General features: G+C 35.1%; 2 protein-coding genes and 1 pseudogene across 2 annotated transcripts; 1 reads left to right on the top strand and 2 right to left on the bottom strand.

Moving 5' to 3' along the window:
- Positions 1-3322: 3322 nt before the first annotated feature.
- LOC123661961 lies at positions 3323-3439 on the bottom strand (annotated as a pseudogene).
- Positions 3440-6399: 2960 nt separating this feature from the next.
- Positions 6400-6786, bottom strand: LOC123661825 (36.4 kDa proline-rich protein-like). The gene has a single exon (XM_045596765.1). It carries the CDS (start codon positions 6784-6786, stop codon positions 6400-6402), a length of 387 nt encoding a protein of 128 aa, XP_045452721.1.
- A 10259-nt stretch (positions 6787-17045) lies between these two features.
- LOC123661824 (protein FraH-like) lies at positions 17046-17634 on the top strand. The gene has a single exon (XM_045596764.1). The coding sequence runs from the start codon at positions 17046-17048 to the stop codon at positions 17580-17582; it is 537 nt and encodes a 178-aa protein (XP_045452720.1). The 3' UTR covers positions 17583-17634.
- The last annotated feature ends 1269 nt before the right edge of the window (positions 17635-18903 follow it).

Raw genomic sequence — 18903 nt, 5'->3', positions numbered from 1 at the left:
GTGTTGTTTGTATTGTCATTGTAGTCAGGTTGTTGTAGTATTTAGGTACTTGGCACCGACTTCAAAATTATAAAATATTTATTTAATCATTTCTGATTAACTAAATCAAAATACGAATTACTTTGTACTAAGTAAATTTATTTTTCACTTTTTAGTTTCCTGTTTGAAGAGGTTTTTTTTTTTTTGTTAAAAATTATTTTATTTTACAATTTTTAGTGATGGGTAGACCTAACAAGGATGCTTTTTCTCTTGTATCGGGGCTCCGGAAACATACACAATACACAGGCACAAATACCCAGATCATGACAAACATCTATATGGCCAATACAAATGTCTGTCGTGCGCGAGGATTGAACCCACTAACGCCAGCGCAATAGCCAGTGCTGTGACCGCTGCGCTAACGCGTCGAGATACTATGAGTAAAGTTCGCTATCAGGTGTACGTAATAACAACCGGGACTGACAGCCTAGCGTGTTCTCCGAGGCTAGGTTGGGAGAACCACAAGGATTAACCACTAGACCGAAAATAAATATTTGTATAAACATAAATATCCACTCCGAGCTGGAATAGAACCCGCGACCGTCGGTGTTTAGGCGCCGCCGACACGGCACATGCACCATTATATCAAAGCGGTCGTCAAACAGCAAAAGGTAACTGCTGTAAATTTTTGAGAAATTCCCTCGAGTGTTTATGAGCTCCATCATCAAACCTGGTCCTGCGACACAGATGACCACACAGCAGGTAATTGCTATAAATCGTTGAAAAGTTCCCTCGACTATCTTTCGTCTCCATCATCAGACTGTAATGGCACTTGTAACTCATATAGGTGCAAAGTTCTCATCAATAGAAACGAATTAAGTTCAAACAGCAGGTAATTGCTATAAGTCGTAGAAGAGTTCCCTGGACTATCTTTCTCTCCATCACCAGACTGAAATGGCACTTATAACTCAAATATATGCAAAGTTCTCATCAATAGAAACGAATTAAGTTCAAACAGCAGGTAATTGCTATAAATTGTTGAAAAGTTCCCTCGACTATCTTTCTTCTCCATCATCAGATCGACTCCAGACCTTTATTAAATAGTAGTGCTTTACAGTACTTAATGAAAAAATGATTAAATTTACTAGTCACCCGTATGATTTTTGAAAGTTTCTCTCGATTTCTCTGGGATCTTATCATCAGATCCTGGTTTCCTTATCATGGTACCAAACTAGGGATATCTCCTTTCCAACAAAAAAAGAATTATCAAAATCGGTTCATAAATGAAGAAGAAATGATTCGTAGGGCAACGCAGCAAATTGTGCTTCGCGCTGCAATGTGTTTGCAACAACGGGGTGGTCATTTCGAACATTTGATGCATTAGGTCAAAATAATAAGCATAATGAGTATTTGATTTTAATTTGCTAAAAATAATAAATGATTTATGAAGATACATATTTTTGTTTTATTCCTACTTCGGTGTTTAACTGTGTTAATTGCTATTTTTAAACGCTGATTTAAAATGTTGTATCTTAGTAATGAGTGTGCAATTTTTACTTTTAGAAAGCTAATATCATGTAGAATAACTTAAAATTAGAAAAAAGTAGGGTTATCGGGACGATGTTTTAAGAAATTTTAACATTATTGTAAAAATGATGAAAAAAAAAAAAACAGAATTTCATCAAATTCTTTTTTATTCTAAATTTATAGCATTAATTTTCTAAGATATTTTTACTTTATAAGCATAGCCTATTATTAGCAAGCATTATAAAATTTACTCCATCGTGACAGGACATTTAGTTTAAAAGTTATACCGATTTATTTAAATAGCGCTAGCAGCGGCAATTAAAATTTTTAAAATATTCATAAAAAATCAAATATAATTTTTTTTTTTTTTTTTGATAATTTTTTCATCGATGAAATAGGGTGTAGTTTCCCTGATTTTGATATGTCCACTTTATGCAGACTCACCCTGTATATACGATCGGAATTGAGTAACCTCCTCCTTTTTTTGAAGTCGGTTAAAAAACAAAGCTGCTTCCCGCTGTCTGTATGCTTGGATCTTTAAAACTACGCAACGGATTCTGATGCAGTTTTTTTTTAGTAAATAGAGTGATTCCTGAGGAAGTTATGGATGTAGATATAATATAGTAGAGGAACACTGATAGTTTTTGCAACCGTGCGAAGTCGCGGCGAGTCGCTAGTTAATAATAATGAAATTTGGCATATAATTACTGCTTTATTATGATCTACATTACTTACATTTGAATATTTCCAAAATTATACACTAACACTCAATGGTAACTTACTGGTAACTAACACACTCAATTGTAATAAACTTTCGATGTTTTCACTCCTTTTTATTTTACTCTCTGACATGAATCTGACATGATTTCAATTACATACATACACAAGTAATACAACGTAAGTTGCTAAAGAAAAAGAAGAAGAAAAGTTTCTTTTTTTTTTTTCTGGAATATTTTTATTGTTACTTCTGTTATTTTTTTTCTCATTATTAAGTTTTTTTTTTTTTTTCTTTTTTTACGTGTCTATCTTTCGTTGACTTTTATTTTATATTCTCTTTTTTATTATGCACATTATGTCCTTGTGGCGTTTGGCGTCTGAAGTCGCCGATGCAGGCTCTGACGGAAGAGCAGCGCCTTAGCAGTAACAATTTGCTGCTAAGCAATGCTGAGGCAGAGACCTGGTTGGCCTTCTAACTTAATTGTATTATTAAAATTTTAAATTATAATGGCCAATAAAGAACTTTTCTTTCTTTCTTTCTTTCTTTCAAGAAGAGAAGTACAACGTAAGTAGACGAAAAAAAGTAAAGTAAATGCGCGTTATCAAAGATTACTGAAAAAGTGGTCATTAGATCTTGACTAAATTTAAGTTAAACTATAAAACAAGCCTTAGCTTTCGATTAAAATAAGAATCATCAAAATCGGTATACCCACTAAAAAGTTATAATAATAATAATAATATACTTTATTGCACATTTCAATAAAGAACAAAATTTACATTACAAGCAATTCTAGGAACAAATTGTACAACCAAGCGATCTTATTGCTAAAAAGCCATCTCTTCCAGACATGCGGACAGTTATGCGGTATAGTACCTACAAGGAAAGTCGGCGAAAAAATAGTCAAGTAAATATAAATAAGACGATATAACTCGAAAAGAACTTATTAGATCTCAATTAAATTCAAAAGTTTGCCACCTTTCGATTAAAAAAATTGCGTGCGTACAAAGTACACATATCAGAGTAGAAGTGACAATTCTTTGGCATACTAATAATAAAAAAAAAAAAATTAAAAAAAGAATTGGAAAAAAACAAAGAGTCGTCACGTCACGCGGTGTTCCCAGGCGGTCACCCATCCAAGAACTGACCGCGCCCGACGTTGCTTAACTTCGGTGATCGGACGAGAACCGGTGTACTCAACGTGGTATGGACGCTTAAAAATTCGTGACCCGTGACGCGCTTGATTCGTAAAAATTTTACCCCTAATGCGCCTAAAGAAGTTTCATTTCAAAAAATCATCAAAATCGGTCCACCCATTCAAAAGCGCATAGGTAACATAGATAAAAAAAAAGCTTACAATCGAATTGAGAACCTCCTCCTTTTTTGGTATTCGGTTAAAAATAATTAATAATATAATATCTGTAATAACTATTTATATAACAATACAAATTTTCTAACCCAATTACACCTCCTTAGGGGTAAAATTTCCAAAAACGCTCAAACGGGTATTTAGTCATTTTCGATCAGTAGGGAAGAAACGAAGTGTCATATCTCTAACTTTTTAAACTTAAACAGTCTTCTATAACTACTTTCAATCTCTGACTCTTCCCAATGTATTTACCTACTTATTTTTTATTATTAGCATCAAAACAAAGCTCAATATTTGTAAAATCAAAAATAACGAATTTTCTTACAATTTTTTTTTCCTATTTCCTTTCTGTATGGATAGAATTTCCATAAACGCTGAAAAACATGTTAACTCATTTAGCTATATTTATTTATCTATTTAACATCCAGTATCTTGTATGACACGAAATACTGTTCAAGAGACGCACATCAACGTCACCAGCTGTCAATTCTTCGGTTATGCGAGGTAAGGTGTTTTCTAGACAGTTCTCAAATAAAATAAATGCAACGTCAAAAAAGTTTTGATTCCTGGGACATCATAATTGTATTGTTATAATAACCACATCCTAAATCATATGTAAACCGAAACGACCAAAAAAACAAGTGTGCTTTAGATCACACGACTGAAGTAAGTAAAGTAAAACTTACGAAATATAATCATCTCTCTTTCTACTTCACTAAATTATATCTCCCTCTAACTTCCATTCGTCTTGCTCGATCACACTTTTCGTAACGCTCTTGTCATGTATTCATCAGCTTACTCCCCAAGTCAAGCGTGCGTAAAAAATTTTTATGTCAAAAATTATTTCCGTAACTATAGCAGATACGTGAATTGGACTAAAACATTCTTTTTTTCTGATAATGCCCATGTTACAATCACAAAATGGGTATAATTTGACTTATATCACTAATCACAGAAAGTACTGTATACCTTGATTCTTAGACCCAGTCATAACGGAGTTTTTATCCCTCAATACATCTTATAAGTTTCCTGTCATATCAAAAATAGAAAATTTAAAAGCATGAAATTATATTTTTAGGGTTTTGGTTGCATATACATATATAAGAGGTACAGCATTTGTTAAAAATCTGAATGGTCACACGACTGTTCAATAAAGCATGATCAAGAGCGAGCTCTGTGAGCAGTCTGGTAGTTCTAGCACATTAAAGCCGAATCAAAAATACAAAGAGATCATAAATTATTGTGATATAATAAGTAATTAGAGACTACTTGTGTACTTTCAACAATGTTTTTAAATCATTACATATATGTAACTATATAGTATACTATATAGTATAGAACAAAGTCGCTCCCCATTGTCTGTATTGTATTGTATTCTTTTGTTGTGGGCTCAGTTTTCCGCATTTAGACACAGAGGTGGTCCGTTATGCGTGAAAAGAGGACTGACTAATTCAGCCAGCCCAGCTCCTTCCAGAAGCTCAGAAGCCTCCTGGGGCGTTCACAGGCGGAGCGTCCTTATTTCCTTAAGGACTGTCACTGTCTGTCTTTCCCTATGTATGCTTAGATCTTTAAAACTACGCAAAGAATTTTGATGCGGTTTTTTTTAAGAGATAGGGTGATTCAAGAGAAAGGTTTATGCACTATAAAGTAGAGAAACACTGATAATTTTCGAGGTTCTTACATTGCAAAGGCTGGCTGAACCCTACGAGATGAATGAAAATAATGTACTACAGTATTGTACACCTTAAAAAGGTCTACAAAAAAGTCATCGATGGTATATGCTTATCTCGTAGGAATAACCAACAATAACCGTGTATTATCTTTTACTTTTTAATGGCTTATTTACGAAGCGATTTTAACATACACCATTAATCCTCATCCAATTAAGTACCATAAATGCATTTTGTATTTAATGTAGATCAATGTGGTCCTGAACAGCATGAAATTTAAATGAATAATTTCCAAGATATTATAGATTTAAAATGCAGGAACATAACGGTGGCCGCAATTTCGGCCGGGATGCCGATGCGAAATTTTTTCCCAATTGTGTGTTCGTCGTCGGTATTAATGTTAATTATTAAACTGCATTTATAGTACATACATTAGGTTAGATAGAATTAGACTAAAACCGTAATTTGTCAATTCAAGAGTAACCTCTTAAGAAAAAATGTTTGTTCTGTCTAATGACAAAGAGCTGTGAATGTTGTATGTAAAGACATTCTGTAGTAGGTATATTTCGTTTTAGCATATCAACCGTGTGAAGCCGGGGCGGGTCGCTAGTATATTTATATAGTATATTTATGTCAACTAAAATAATTCATTGTATTGGTAAATATAAATATTTTTGGTCAACACCTCGCCATTAACTTTTTAAATGGCATTTTATAGCAGTAGACTGACGTCAAAGATAAATATATTTTTTGTTCTTTTCTGACAGCTACCATTGCTTATTTTTCTTGTTTAATGATTCGTTAAGGTATACTTTGTATGTTGTAGAATTTATCATCAATTAGTAACCAAATGATTTTCTACCAAAAAAAAAGTTTAAAATATTTATAGCAACACAACTACGTTTACTGTAGTATGTTTTGTAACTTGATGTTGGACAGCACATCGCGAGTAAAAAAAGACCAAAGAAAAAAAATTGAAGATATTAGTATATTATGCAAGATTTATTATCAGAAGCAAAATGTTTTTAAAATATAATATTATACTATCCCATTACACAAGCCATTTACTTTATTGAGAGCTCCAAGCTGAGCTCTCCAATAAATAAAGTCTTAGAGGATGTTGCTTGGTATTTTCTTGATTAGTTAATATTCATAATGACATTAACGAGGGGCGAGTAATTAGCTAAGGGATTTGGTGAGACAACGGGAGCGGGGTTGGGTTCGGGAATGCCGGGACCGGGTAGTACGGGTCCAGGAAGAACAGGAGGAAGCGCGGGTCCAGGTAGTATGGGTCCGGGAAGAACAGGAGGAAGCGCCGGTCCGGGTATCTCGAGGTCTTCGATGACAATAGGGTGTTCGGGGTAATCATAAGGCGGCAAAATGGCAGGGTCTGTGCTTATCGGTTCTTTTGGTTTGAAGAGGTCCAGAATTCCTCCAATAATATTCAAAATGCGGTCATCAGCATGATGTTTGGGTTGAGCTGTGGCTACGGCTGCCAAAATTGCGAGTACTACGAGGAATTTCATATTGATATCCTGTAAATATAATATTAATTATACTAACGACTTTACTCGTTAAGAAAGCTTAATTAAGTTAAAATTATGTACTTTTTGTTGAAAGAGATTTTAATTATTTTGTAAGTATTGTATAAGCAAATTAATTTGTAATATTTAATTATACTTACGTTCAGTTCTGGACAAACTATGCGTTATGTTTTTAAACATCGGTTTATATACAATAAGTTATCTAAGAAATCCTAAAAATCATTTAGATAAATAAAATTTCAGGAAAAATAGGCAGTTTTAATTTACAATCTTAATTATAATATAATAGGCATAAAACATGTCATAAAAATTGTAACAAAGATAGTACATTAAATCATCAAAACAACGCCAAAACATTGCAAAAACGAAAAGTTTTTAAAATACTCGTGTTTATTTTCATAAATAGATAGATTAAAAATGTTTTATTTCTTGGAAGAATCATGAAATTTGCATTGATATGCATTTAGTAAAGATAAAATAAAAAGTAAAAAGCCTCATAGGACCTATTTTTATTTAATACCAACTCTTAAGTAGCACAGTCGTGTGTTCCCAAAGTAGAGAGAAAAGAATCGTACTTTTCCGGAACTATCTAGGTAAAACGCACATTCAATTAAGGAAAAGAATCACACTGATTTGTTCAGAAACATGTACATTGCTAGCATGGCCTTGAACGTGCTTATTATATTGTCTTGTCTTAGGTACCTACATTATACATGGTAGTTTTAATTTTTTCAAAAATTTCTTTACTATTAACCAAGAGATCTGTAAACATATTAAAAGAAATCATACAGATGAACATAAAATATCCTCTTATTGAGGTCGAGTGAAAAGAGCTGATGTGGCCTCGGATAAATAACAACAATCGAACTCAAAGATCAAAAAGTCAGATCAAAATAGGCTCAATTCGTTTAAATTTCGTCTGGAACTGTTGAAAATAAATAATTATGTTTTTATTTCTAATAAAACATTATATATATTTACAATACACAACTTAAATTATTTCCTAGAATGATCGAAAAACTTGATGCCACTTTAAAAAATTCATTAGAAAAAATTGTAAATTTATCTTTTGATGAAAATTCGTGGACCCAAGCTACTTTACCAATTGGTGGCATCAGCGTGAGAAAAATTTCCAGTGTCGCTCTTCCTGCGTTTCTTGCTTCTGTGCATAGTATCAAGGGTTTATGTTCTGACATCTTAAAATCTAATTCAGTCCAAATTACAGATGCTACAGATGCAATAGAGAACTGGAAGTTAATGTGTCCTAGTGGCGATAACCGGAAGGACGTTACAAAATAAAAACTTTGGGATATGCCAATAGTTCACAATACTCATATAAGTTTCACGCAAAATCTTACAAGTGACAAAAACCGTGCCAGGCTTCTAGCTGTGTCAAATAAAGAGTCAGGTCACTGGTTACACGCAATGTCGTCAAAAAATCTTGGGACACTTTTAGACAATGAAAGTTTTAGAATTGCTCTCGGTCTCCGCTTGGGAGCTCTACTGTGCTTTGAACACAGATGTCCGCGCGGAAAAGAGGTCGATTCTTTCGGAATACACGGCCTTTCCTGTAACAAGAGTTCAGGTAGGTTTTCCCGCCACGGTTCCCTAAACGATACCATAAAAAGAGCTCTTGCCACCATCGACGTTCCTGCTCTTATCGAGCCTACTGGAATTAGTCGCAATTTAGGCAAGAGACCTGATGGATTGACCTTGGTTCCCTGGAAAAGGGGACGGGCGCTTTTGTTGGACGGAACCTGCGTTGACACACTTGCTCCGTCTCATGTCAGGGAAACAGCCTTAAAAGTTGAAAATAATATAGTAGACGTCAGCTGACAATGGATTTGAATAGATCTACAGGTAAGCGGGTGTAATAGGGGTTGACAATTCGTGTACGTCGTTGTTAGAAAAGATGTATGTAACATGTGAGTTAATTTTGAAGTAATATTGACTACACATATTGTTGTTTTGAAAATGCACCTACGAGTTTGAAGAACAAAATTTAAGTTTTAAATAACTGCCGACAGTATGAATCCTGTAGAAAATGCATACATTGGTTTGTCTATTATATTTTCCTGGCATCATTACTGGGTTAGGGGGTATAAGGGGGTATATTAATCAAAATTTATGCTACTTACTTTCATCTACATATTTAATGGTCAGGAATTTTCCATCCAACCTTTCACGGTTTATCTTTACCATACTACATTAGATAAAAAATATTTTTTGCCACTAAGCAAATTGGTAAAGATCATGTCTAGTTCGGATCTTATACTTGACGCAAATGTTTAAATTAAGTGACTACAATTCTAAATCATGTACATAATAGTTAGTGCATTCTTTATTAAGATCAATTTGTTACATCAAAATCTGTTGTGGTACTTTGGGTGTTGCGAGGAATATGGTTTGTGAAGTTCTTCATCCACCCTCACAAAGGGGGATCCTCCAACCAGACGGGTGTTGTGTCTGGTGGGCTACTGGCCCCAACGGTTGTTGTCGGGATCTTGTATATACACTCAATCACTTTAATAACTTTGATAGCGCGATGTAGGATACGTCTTATTTCTCTAGTTTGTGTGCCGCGCGATAGATGTCGCTATAGTACGAATGATGCCGTGAGATAACTACGAAAAAAAGATAAAAATCTTACTCAAAAAGAAGGAAGTAATAACATAATACATACCGCCCCACCAGGCCACTCAGGTGGTGGCAAACAAGGTCTTATGGTAAGCGGATACATATGAACCCATTGCAACTAGTAGAAGTATTATTTGGCTGTGATCTTTTGTAAGGTTAGGTTATTGGCCTAGACGGGTAGCACCGAAATGTCGAGAAATATTTATATATCTCCTGTGACCATATATGTATGTATTTACCAATTGTAAAACATGTATAATAACAACATGTATTATAAACCATGTATTTACCAATGCTCGTGTATTTTTAACCGACTTCAAAAAAGGTGGAGGTTACTCAATCCGACCTATATACATATTTTTTATGTATATTCGGGGATAACTTCCTCGCTTATGAACCGATTTTAATAATTCTTTGTTTGTTGGAAAGGAAATATACTAAGTGTGGTACCATGATAAGGAAACCAGGATCTGATGATAGGATCCCGGAGAAATCGAGGGAAACCCTCGAAAATTTGCGTAACTTTTTAGTGGTTGTACCGATTTTAATGATTTTTAATTAAATCGAAAGCCGATGTTTATCATGTGGTCACATTTAAATTTCATCGAGATCTGATTACAACTTTTGGAGTAATCTTTGATAATGCGTATTTACTTGACTATATTTTTGTCTACCTACGTTGTATTACTTGTCGATATAGTCGATTTTTCTTCGTTTGCCTGCAAACACAATTATGTAAAAATCTTTTTTGTATTTATACACTCACATTCAATGGTAACAAACTTTAGATGTTTTTGACTCTTATTTTACTCACTGCCATTAATCTTATTTTGAATATTTATTACTGTTTAATATATGACCATCCGCAGACCCTGAGTGGAGCAGCGTAGTGGATTAAGCTCAGATCCTTCTCCTACATGGGGGAAGAAGGCTATACATATAGCTATTACAGGCCATCGAACCATCCATAAATTTGCATTCACCACACTGCTCGAACGTGGCTTAGCAGATATTCCCTACTATGAGTAACGATCGCTATCAGGTGTACATGTTTTTTTTTTTTTTTAATTATGTGATATATCCACAGGCTTATTATGCCCGTGCTTTTGTTATTCCATATATTGTTATTATTATTTTTTAACATGCATCGGTACTTCACCGCAACTTAGAATCTAGAAGCCTTAATAACTAGTCTTAAAATTTCAAATTTCTAAAAGTCGACGCGAGTCCACTGACCAAGACTATTCTACATATTGCTTATTTTATATTCTTATATACTAATTATTTTTATTATATTTACACTTATTTGCTAACTACGATATATGTACACTTATTTTCTAACTACAATATATGTACACTTATTTGCTACTTACAATTTACACTTAACCTATGTTATTGTTAGTAGTTAGGTACTTTTTTTTTTGTGGTTAGGAATCGTTTTATCCATTTAAATTTCATTTTTTTTTTTAATTTTTATTAATATATTATATGACTAATCCTATCTTATTAAGTAAATTATAAAGCCTTATCATTACAATTACATTATCCTATTCCTATACTATTACATTCAATTTTATTATTTATATTACTTACTTTACACTTTTATCTACGCATAATTTATACTTACAATACAATGATGTCTTCACACCTCTACATTTTTCAACATTTTGAGCACATTCTCAATGACGGCAGCATCTCTATGGTGAATGGCCATCTTGAGACTATGCTCAAGGATTTTCTTGTCCGTCATCTCCGCTGCCCTCGCCACAAAGCGACCAATTGCGTCGTCACGGTCGTCAGTGTAATAGACATAGGTGTTGGTGTGTCTAGTCACTGCGACTACAGCGTGCGAAACGCTGTCGTGGATCTTGAGCCTCCTTGTATTTGTCTGGAGGACGATGACGTCCTCATAGATCTGGCCCTGCGCCTCATGAATGGTTAAGACGCGCGATCCCTCACCGGACCCGTATCCCTGGTCAGTCAGCAATCTCTTCTCCTCTTGCGTAAATACCAGGTACAGGGTTCGGTCCCTTCCTACAGGAATGCGCGCGCCTGTGAGACTCTCCACTCGCAAAGATCGGATCTTTGTGCTTGAGCTGTACACGGACTTGTAAACCTCACTGATGGCAAAGGCGACGTCTTTGGGGTTACGATGCGTGCACGACAACTCGCACGAAATAGTCGTTATAAGGTTTGGTCTACAATACCGCATTTCGAACAGGTTATCCCTGTCGATGTACGGCAGTTGGTTTATGTCTCCGATGAGGACTACCTTCTCAGCTCCCGATAGTCGGGCGGCCATTACTATGGCTCCGAAATGGTTCATGAGGGCTTCGTCCACCGTTAGGCGGTTGATTTTTGAACCCTCGCGGAAGCCATTTACCAGAACGGAGGCCATAGTACGCACCCTTTGCTTGACCTTGTTGCCATAGCGGTGCACCAGTTTTTCTTTTAGATCTTTAGCCGCCTCGACTGTGGTCGTTATCACGACTTCCGTGTCCCCATCGAAGTCCCTGACTATTCGGGTTGTCTTGCCGCATCCTGGTACCCCGTTTATCCACTCCAGTGATGGTAGTTCCCAGGTCACGTACGGTAAGCCGGCTTCGGCCCGGTCGACCGTGATGGTTTTTGCCATCCGTAGCATCCGGTCACCCAGCATTACTTATGTACATGTTAACAACCGGGACCGACGGCTTAACGTGCTCTCCGAGGCATGGTGGGGAGACCCACAAGGGCTGCGCAAACACCCAGACCACGGTAAACATCTGTATGGCTAATATAAATGTTTTTCATGTACGCGAGAATAATTCTCAAATTAGATATTGCATATCTATACAGTAGTATGCTACATGGACAATTTTTATGTGTATTATTTCGATGTTAATGATATTCTAAGTAAGGAACACATGTAAAAAAGTAGGCAATAATCTAAATACCGATGCTTACTTTGTTTATATTTTGTTACTATATTTATAGTTGTACTACTTGTAGGTGGTGACTTATAAATAAATAAATAAATAAATAATTAGATCTCTTAGAAGTCATATAAAACAAGATTTACTCAAACCCAATAATATTCTGTTTAAAAAATAGTCGTAGTAAATATAAGAATACTTAGTCTAGCTGACCCTATTTATTACACCTCCTTTTAAAATTCAGACAGTCTTCTATGATTACCTTCAACCTCTAATTCTCCCTCATGAAATTCTTGTATTTACTCATTTTTGGTTAGCACAAAAACAAAGATCAATACTTTTAACATAATAAGTAATAATTCTGTTTGCTAGCAAACGAAAAAAAAACCGACTTTAATTACATCGACAAGTAATACAACGTAAATAGATGAAAAAAATTAACAAACAGACTAGTCGTCACTACGATTTTCGAAGGTTCCCCTCGATTTATCTGGGATGCCATCATCAGATCCTGGTTTCCTTATATATACCACCCTTGGGATAACTCCTTTCCAACAAAAAAAACCGACTTCAATTGCATCGACAAGTAATACAAAGTAGATCGACGAAAAAATAGTCAAGTAAAAAAAATACAGTCGAATTGAGAACCTCCTCCTTTTTTGGAAGTCGGTTAAAAAAGAGAATTATCAAAATCGGTTCATAAACGACGAAGTTATCCGCGAACATACATTAAAAAAAATATATATACGGTCGAATTGAGAAACCTCCTCCTTTTTCGACTTCAGTTAAAAAATGACGAATTTCCTTACAATTTTTAACCGACTTCCAAAAAAGGAGGAGGTTCTCAATTCGACTGTATTTTTTTTTTTTTTTTTTTTTATGTATGTTACATCAGAACTTTTTAACGGGTAGACCGATTTCGACAAATTTTGTTTTAATCGAAAGGTGGTGTGTGCCAATTGGTCCCATTTAAATTTATTTGAGATCTAACAACTACTTTTCGAGTTATATCTAATAATGCGTTTTTACTTGACGCTTTTTTCGTCGACCTACGTTGTATTATACCGCATAACTTTCTACTGGATGTACCGATTTTGATAATTCTTTTTTTGTTAAAAAGGGGATATCCCTAGTTTAGTACCATGATAAGGAAACCAGGATCTGTTGATGGGATCCCAGAGAAATCGAGGGAAACTTTCGAAAATTTGCAATAACTTTTTACTGGGTGTACCGGTTTTGATAATTTTTAATTTAATCGAAAGCTGATGTTTATTATGTGGTCACATATAAATTTTATCGAGATCTGATAACTACTTTTTGAGTAATCTTTGATAACGCGTAGTTGCTTGACTATTTTTTCGTCGATCTACGTTGTATTACTTGTCGATGTAATTGAAGTCGGTTTTTTTTTTTCGTTTGCGAGCAAACACAATTATTTTTCCTATTTCCTTCCTGTATAAATAGAATTTCCATAAACACTGAAAAACATGTTAACTCATTTAGCTATATTTATTTAGCTATTTAACATCCAGTATCTTGTATGACACGAAATACTGTTCAAGAGACGCACATCAACGTCACCAGCCGTCAATTCATCGGTTATGCGAGGTAAGGTGTTTTCTAGACAGTTCTCAAATAAAATAAATGCAACGTCAAAGAAAGTTTTAATTCCTGGGACATCATAATTATATTGTTATAATAACCACATCCTAAATCATATGTAAACCGTAACGAACAAAAAAATCTATATAAAACAAAACACCAATGCAGAGCAAAATGCAAACGAGGTGAACCTCTTAGGGTATAAAAATCGATTGCCATTAGGTTTGATCTAATATAACTTCTTAAAACAACACTTACTGTGTTGTGTTACACTTACATCCAAAATTTTAGTTAGTATAATTTAAATCTTCGATTATTAGGGTAACAAATATTATGGAATAGTTAGGGTAAAATAGTTAACTAATCACTAGTATAAAGCTTATTTAATTTAGTAAGGTAGAAGCGTAAAAAGATTTGACTCCCCTCATTGTCTCCACTGGTGAACAGTCTAATGTTGCATTTTTTGCCCTAAAAATCGGTACCGTGGTTCAGCTGGAGAATACCGGTGTCCTTCTTGACACCAATCCATATTCATATGATTTGTAACATAATTAATTACCGAAAAAAAAATTGTAGTATTACTAAACATACTTTAAACTTAAGTTACTTTATCAAATTATTTCCTACTTTGTTTTGTCCATTTTTAAATTATTCTTGAGTTTGTTTTTGTAGAGAATAGAAGATATTTCATATTCATCTATTGACCATGAAAATAGATTAATCAGCAATAAATTTTATGATTGACTTCTATCTTTATTGAATGATTTAAAGTAGTATTTCCTTACATAGTTAATAAATTTTTATTAGAATTCTTGACGCAATTTATTACAGGGATCTAAAAACAATAATTATATACTTTTCTACATTTTTTTATTTATAAATGTCTATTTACGTGTCTGTAACTACAAAAGTAATGTGTATGTTAAAAAAACATGTAAAACTGAAAATAACTAAATGTTTAAATAGAATCTGCTAGCTCTCATGATCACAATGAATCTGAATCGCAAGCTCGTTTCCGACCTGCTCTGGTCTGGTGGAGCTCTGGTCACCTTACTCATCACAGGAACACAAAACTGCTTGAAAGCAGTGCCATTTAGCTGTGATTTTCTGTAAGGTCGAGGTACTTCCCCAGTTGGGCTACTCTAGATTATGAGCAAGATATGTCAGTTAACCTGAAGTCAGTCATTATCATTATTGAGGACACTGGGAGCGCTTTTTGTAGTGACTATTTAACGACACCATCATATCACTTCAGCGTAATACAGTCCACTGCTGGACTTAGGCCCCCACAAGAACGAGCCAAAAATGGCGTAAACTCATGTGTGTTGCCCATAGTCACCACGCTGAGCAGGCGGGTTAGCAACCGCAGGGCTGGCTTTGTCTCACCAAAGACGCTGCTGCCCCTCTACGGCCTGTGTATTGCAAAGCCAGTAGTTGGATGGTTATCCCGCCATCAGTCGGCTTTTTAAGTTCCAAGGTGGTAGAGGAACTGTGTTATCCCTCAGCCATCTCTTACGACACCCACAGGAAGAGAAGGGGTTGCTATATTCTTACTGTACTATTACTATATTCTAACCACACAGCACATTTAACGACACTTGGCGGTTAATTTTAATAATATAGCCTGGCCAGTAATTTTCCAGTCAACCTTTTTGCGATTTACATTTAACATAATAAAGTGGATATAAAATAATATTTATTCATTAAGCAGATTGGTGAAAATCTTGTCTAGTTCGGATCTTAGACTATGATACTTGACGTAAATGCTTAAATTAACGGACTTCAAATCTAAATCATGTACCTAATAGTTAGTGCATTCTTTATTAAGATCTGTTCGTTACATCAAAATTTGTTGTGGTACGAACGATGCCGTGAGATAACTACCAATGAAAAGAGAAAAATCTTACTCAAAAAGAAGAAGTAATAACATAATAAAAATTGAATCTTTGATACCAGACGGACGTTATGCAACGTCGCTCTCCTAGATTACTTTTTAATTATATCAAAATAGTTGTCCTGCAGTCGGTAATAATAAACCAAAAGTTTATCTCCCTCTAACCCTTTTGTACAATTGCCCTCCATAACTACGTGTATATTATATTATAGCACAAAGTCCTCCATCCTGTTTGTTGTAGTACTTTCATGCGGTTTTCAGTAATAATGGACATTGTGATTGGTAGATAGGTTGAAGAAAATAATTTATTAAGTTTTGTGTAAATTCGTTGATTTGTTCAAAACATCGAAACAAATTAAACTGCCCGGGAACTTTCATCGATCACTAATGTTTAGACGGATACCGCATTAATCATCATCATCATCATCATCAAATGGCTTTAGTTCTCTTAAGCATTCATGCCCATTTTGATAATGTTTACACCACATAACTTAAATTAGTATCGTAGGAGCCATCGTCGATCTCGCTTGATGCGGACACCCTAGCGCCGCTCCCTTCGCTGTCGCTGAAATCACTATATGCTACGACGCTGGTTACATCTTATAACAGCAACAATAACATCAACATATTACAATATCGTTCCTTTTTAAATAGCGTTTCAGCCATCCAACTACCGTTATGTGCCCGCTGACACGTGAAGTCGCGCTATCTATGTATGACTACTAGTATACTACGCCATTGCTAGTACGGATTATGATATCATTATTGCACTTGCTCTATCATTATTGCTCAAGATAAACAAATATTATAAAAACCACAGCGAAAATTATTTTTTATAAGTAATCTACTGCACGAAACGGCAAGTAAGTAAAACTATCTTTACCAATATTATAAAGCATAACAATCCGTTTGTTTTGTTTGTTGGCATAACAATTATTTGTTTGAATGCGCTAATCGCTAGAACTACGCGTTTAATCTGAAAAAATATTTTTATGTTAGACAGTAGTACTAAATGTACTGAGGAAGGCTTTAGGCTATATACAATTTTAGTCCTTTTTTTCCTCAAATCGAGGGTGAAACCGCGGGACACAGCTAGTTTTGAATATTTTTACAGTAAAATATTGACAATTTCTTAATGTTTGCAGTATATGTACACCTTACTAAATTATAAACTTGTTTTTCAGTAAATTAAAATGAAATTCCTCATTGTATTGGCTCTCTGCGTCGCCGCAGCTACGGCTCGCTTCGAACTCCCCGACGTCGTTGCCGCTGAGGCAGCTGAAATCCAGCAAATCCTAGACTTAATCCAACACCCGAACACCGACCCCGCTACTGCTGCCGCACTCCAGGCCCTGCTCGATGAGATTCTCGCTCCTGCTAAGCCCGTCGAAGAGGGCATTTCTGTCGGCCCTGTCATCATTGATAACGAAGACTTACACGAAATCGACGTATCACCTGTTATCGTCGACCCCGTCGCCCCCGATGCCCCCGCCGCCCCCGCCGCCAGCTCTCCTCTCGTCAGTATCATCATTAATGTGAACTCTGGCTCTTCTAACGCCGTGTCTATCGAAGATAGCCCCGTGGTTCCGCGTCCCGAACCCGTCGAAGAAGATGTCGACACCTCTCCCGTTATTGTCGTAGACGAACCTGAAGCACCTGTTGAACCCGTCATTGTTGAGCCCATCGTGATCCCTGATCCCGTTGTAGTCCTGCCTGACACTCTCAACTAAGAAAATATATTCGTATCTGTGACAAATGTGAATCAATAAACAATTATGCCTACAATATTGTTTATTTTATTATTAACAGCTAATAATCTATCTACACAGCAGGAGCAGCCCTACTGGAAAAGTACCTCAACCTTACAGATGATCACAGCTAAATAATACTACTCTCAAGTTATATTTTGTTCCTCTGGAGAGTAAGGTGGCCAGAGCTCCTGGTAAGGGTCAGGGATAGGGTCAGCAACACGCTTGCGGTGATTTTGGTGTTGTGGGTGTCTATAAGCTACGATAATTTCACAAATTATTGGGGAACTCTACTAATAGTCTTAAAATTATTAAATAAAATATACGTAGCATTATAAAAATATGTCCGATTTTGAGGTTTTGGTTCATAGTTTGGAGATTGAATTTGATGTTATAGTAGTACATATTGAAAGTTGGCATGGTAACAACACTCTCTTCACACCTGGACTTAATAGTATAACTCATTATAAACTCGAAACAGCGAGCAACAAAATGATGGTGTTGTTCTTTAAATCGGGAATAATTTGTCTTTTTCTGTACAAGAACATTCTTTTCAAGAAAGCAACTATTTAATTGCGACACAAAGAAACTATATTGCAATTATATCCATTTACAGATCGCCATCGTACCACAACATTTATTTATTTTTTACGACATTCTAATGTGTCTACACAGTTCTTCGAAAATTGCATTCGTTTCAAAATATTACGACGGGTCAAAACTAAACAGGTTAACATTGATATTAAAAAAAATAGATTTAATTAGTAGTATATATCATACTTTAACTGCTTATCATGGACTTTTTGCTTGTCATAATCTTACAACCCGCGAAGCAAGTTATTTTTTCATTGTATCACTTTTTGATAAGGACCAATTTTCCATCTATAATTATTGTTCCGCAGACAATAATAACTTACCACTTTCCCGTTATGATATCAGTAAATTTGAATGTAGACCGTGTCTATGGTACCACGAGGTATAACGAAGTAAAAAATTAACATATTGCCTATTTTTGCTTCTTATGATCCTAACCATGCCATCGAATATTTTGATAACGGGATTAAAGAGGTCATTTACGAAAATACTACCTGCATCATTTTGTTGTCATGAAAGAAAATATTAACATCCTGAATAAAGCTGGACCTATTGTATTGTATGAAACATAGAGACAGATCACATTGAAAAAAACTAAACTTTTTCCTCATAACTTAATCCTAAAGATATTTTATAGTCGATACCGAAACTTCTGTATTGCACTATTAAAAAAAGAAAAAAAGAACTATGAAAAAAATAAAATAAGCAA

This window comes from Melitaea cinxia, chromosome 17 (genome assembly GCF_905220565.1).
Source record: "Melitaea cinxia chromosome 17, ilMelCinx1.1, whole genome shotgun sequence".
Taxonomy (NCBI): Eukaryota; Metazoa; Arthropoda; class Insecta; order Lepidoptera; family Nymphalidae; genus Melitaea; species Melitaea cinxia.
This window is presented reverse-complemented; position numbering and strand designations above follow the sequence as displayed.

Excerpts from the sequence above, each read along its gene's own strand:
- LOC123661825 (XM_045596765.1), bottom strand. The coding sequence starts at position 6,786 with ATGAAATTCCTCGTAGTACTCGCAATTTTGGCAGCCGTAGCCACAGCT.
- LOC123661824 (XM_045596764.1), top strand. The coding sequence starts at position 17,046 with ATGAAATTCCTCATTGTATTGGCTCTCTGCGTCGCCGCAGCTACGGCT.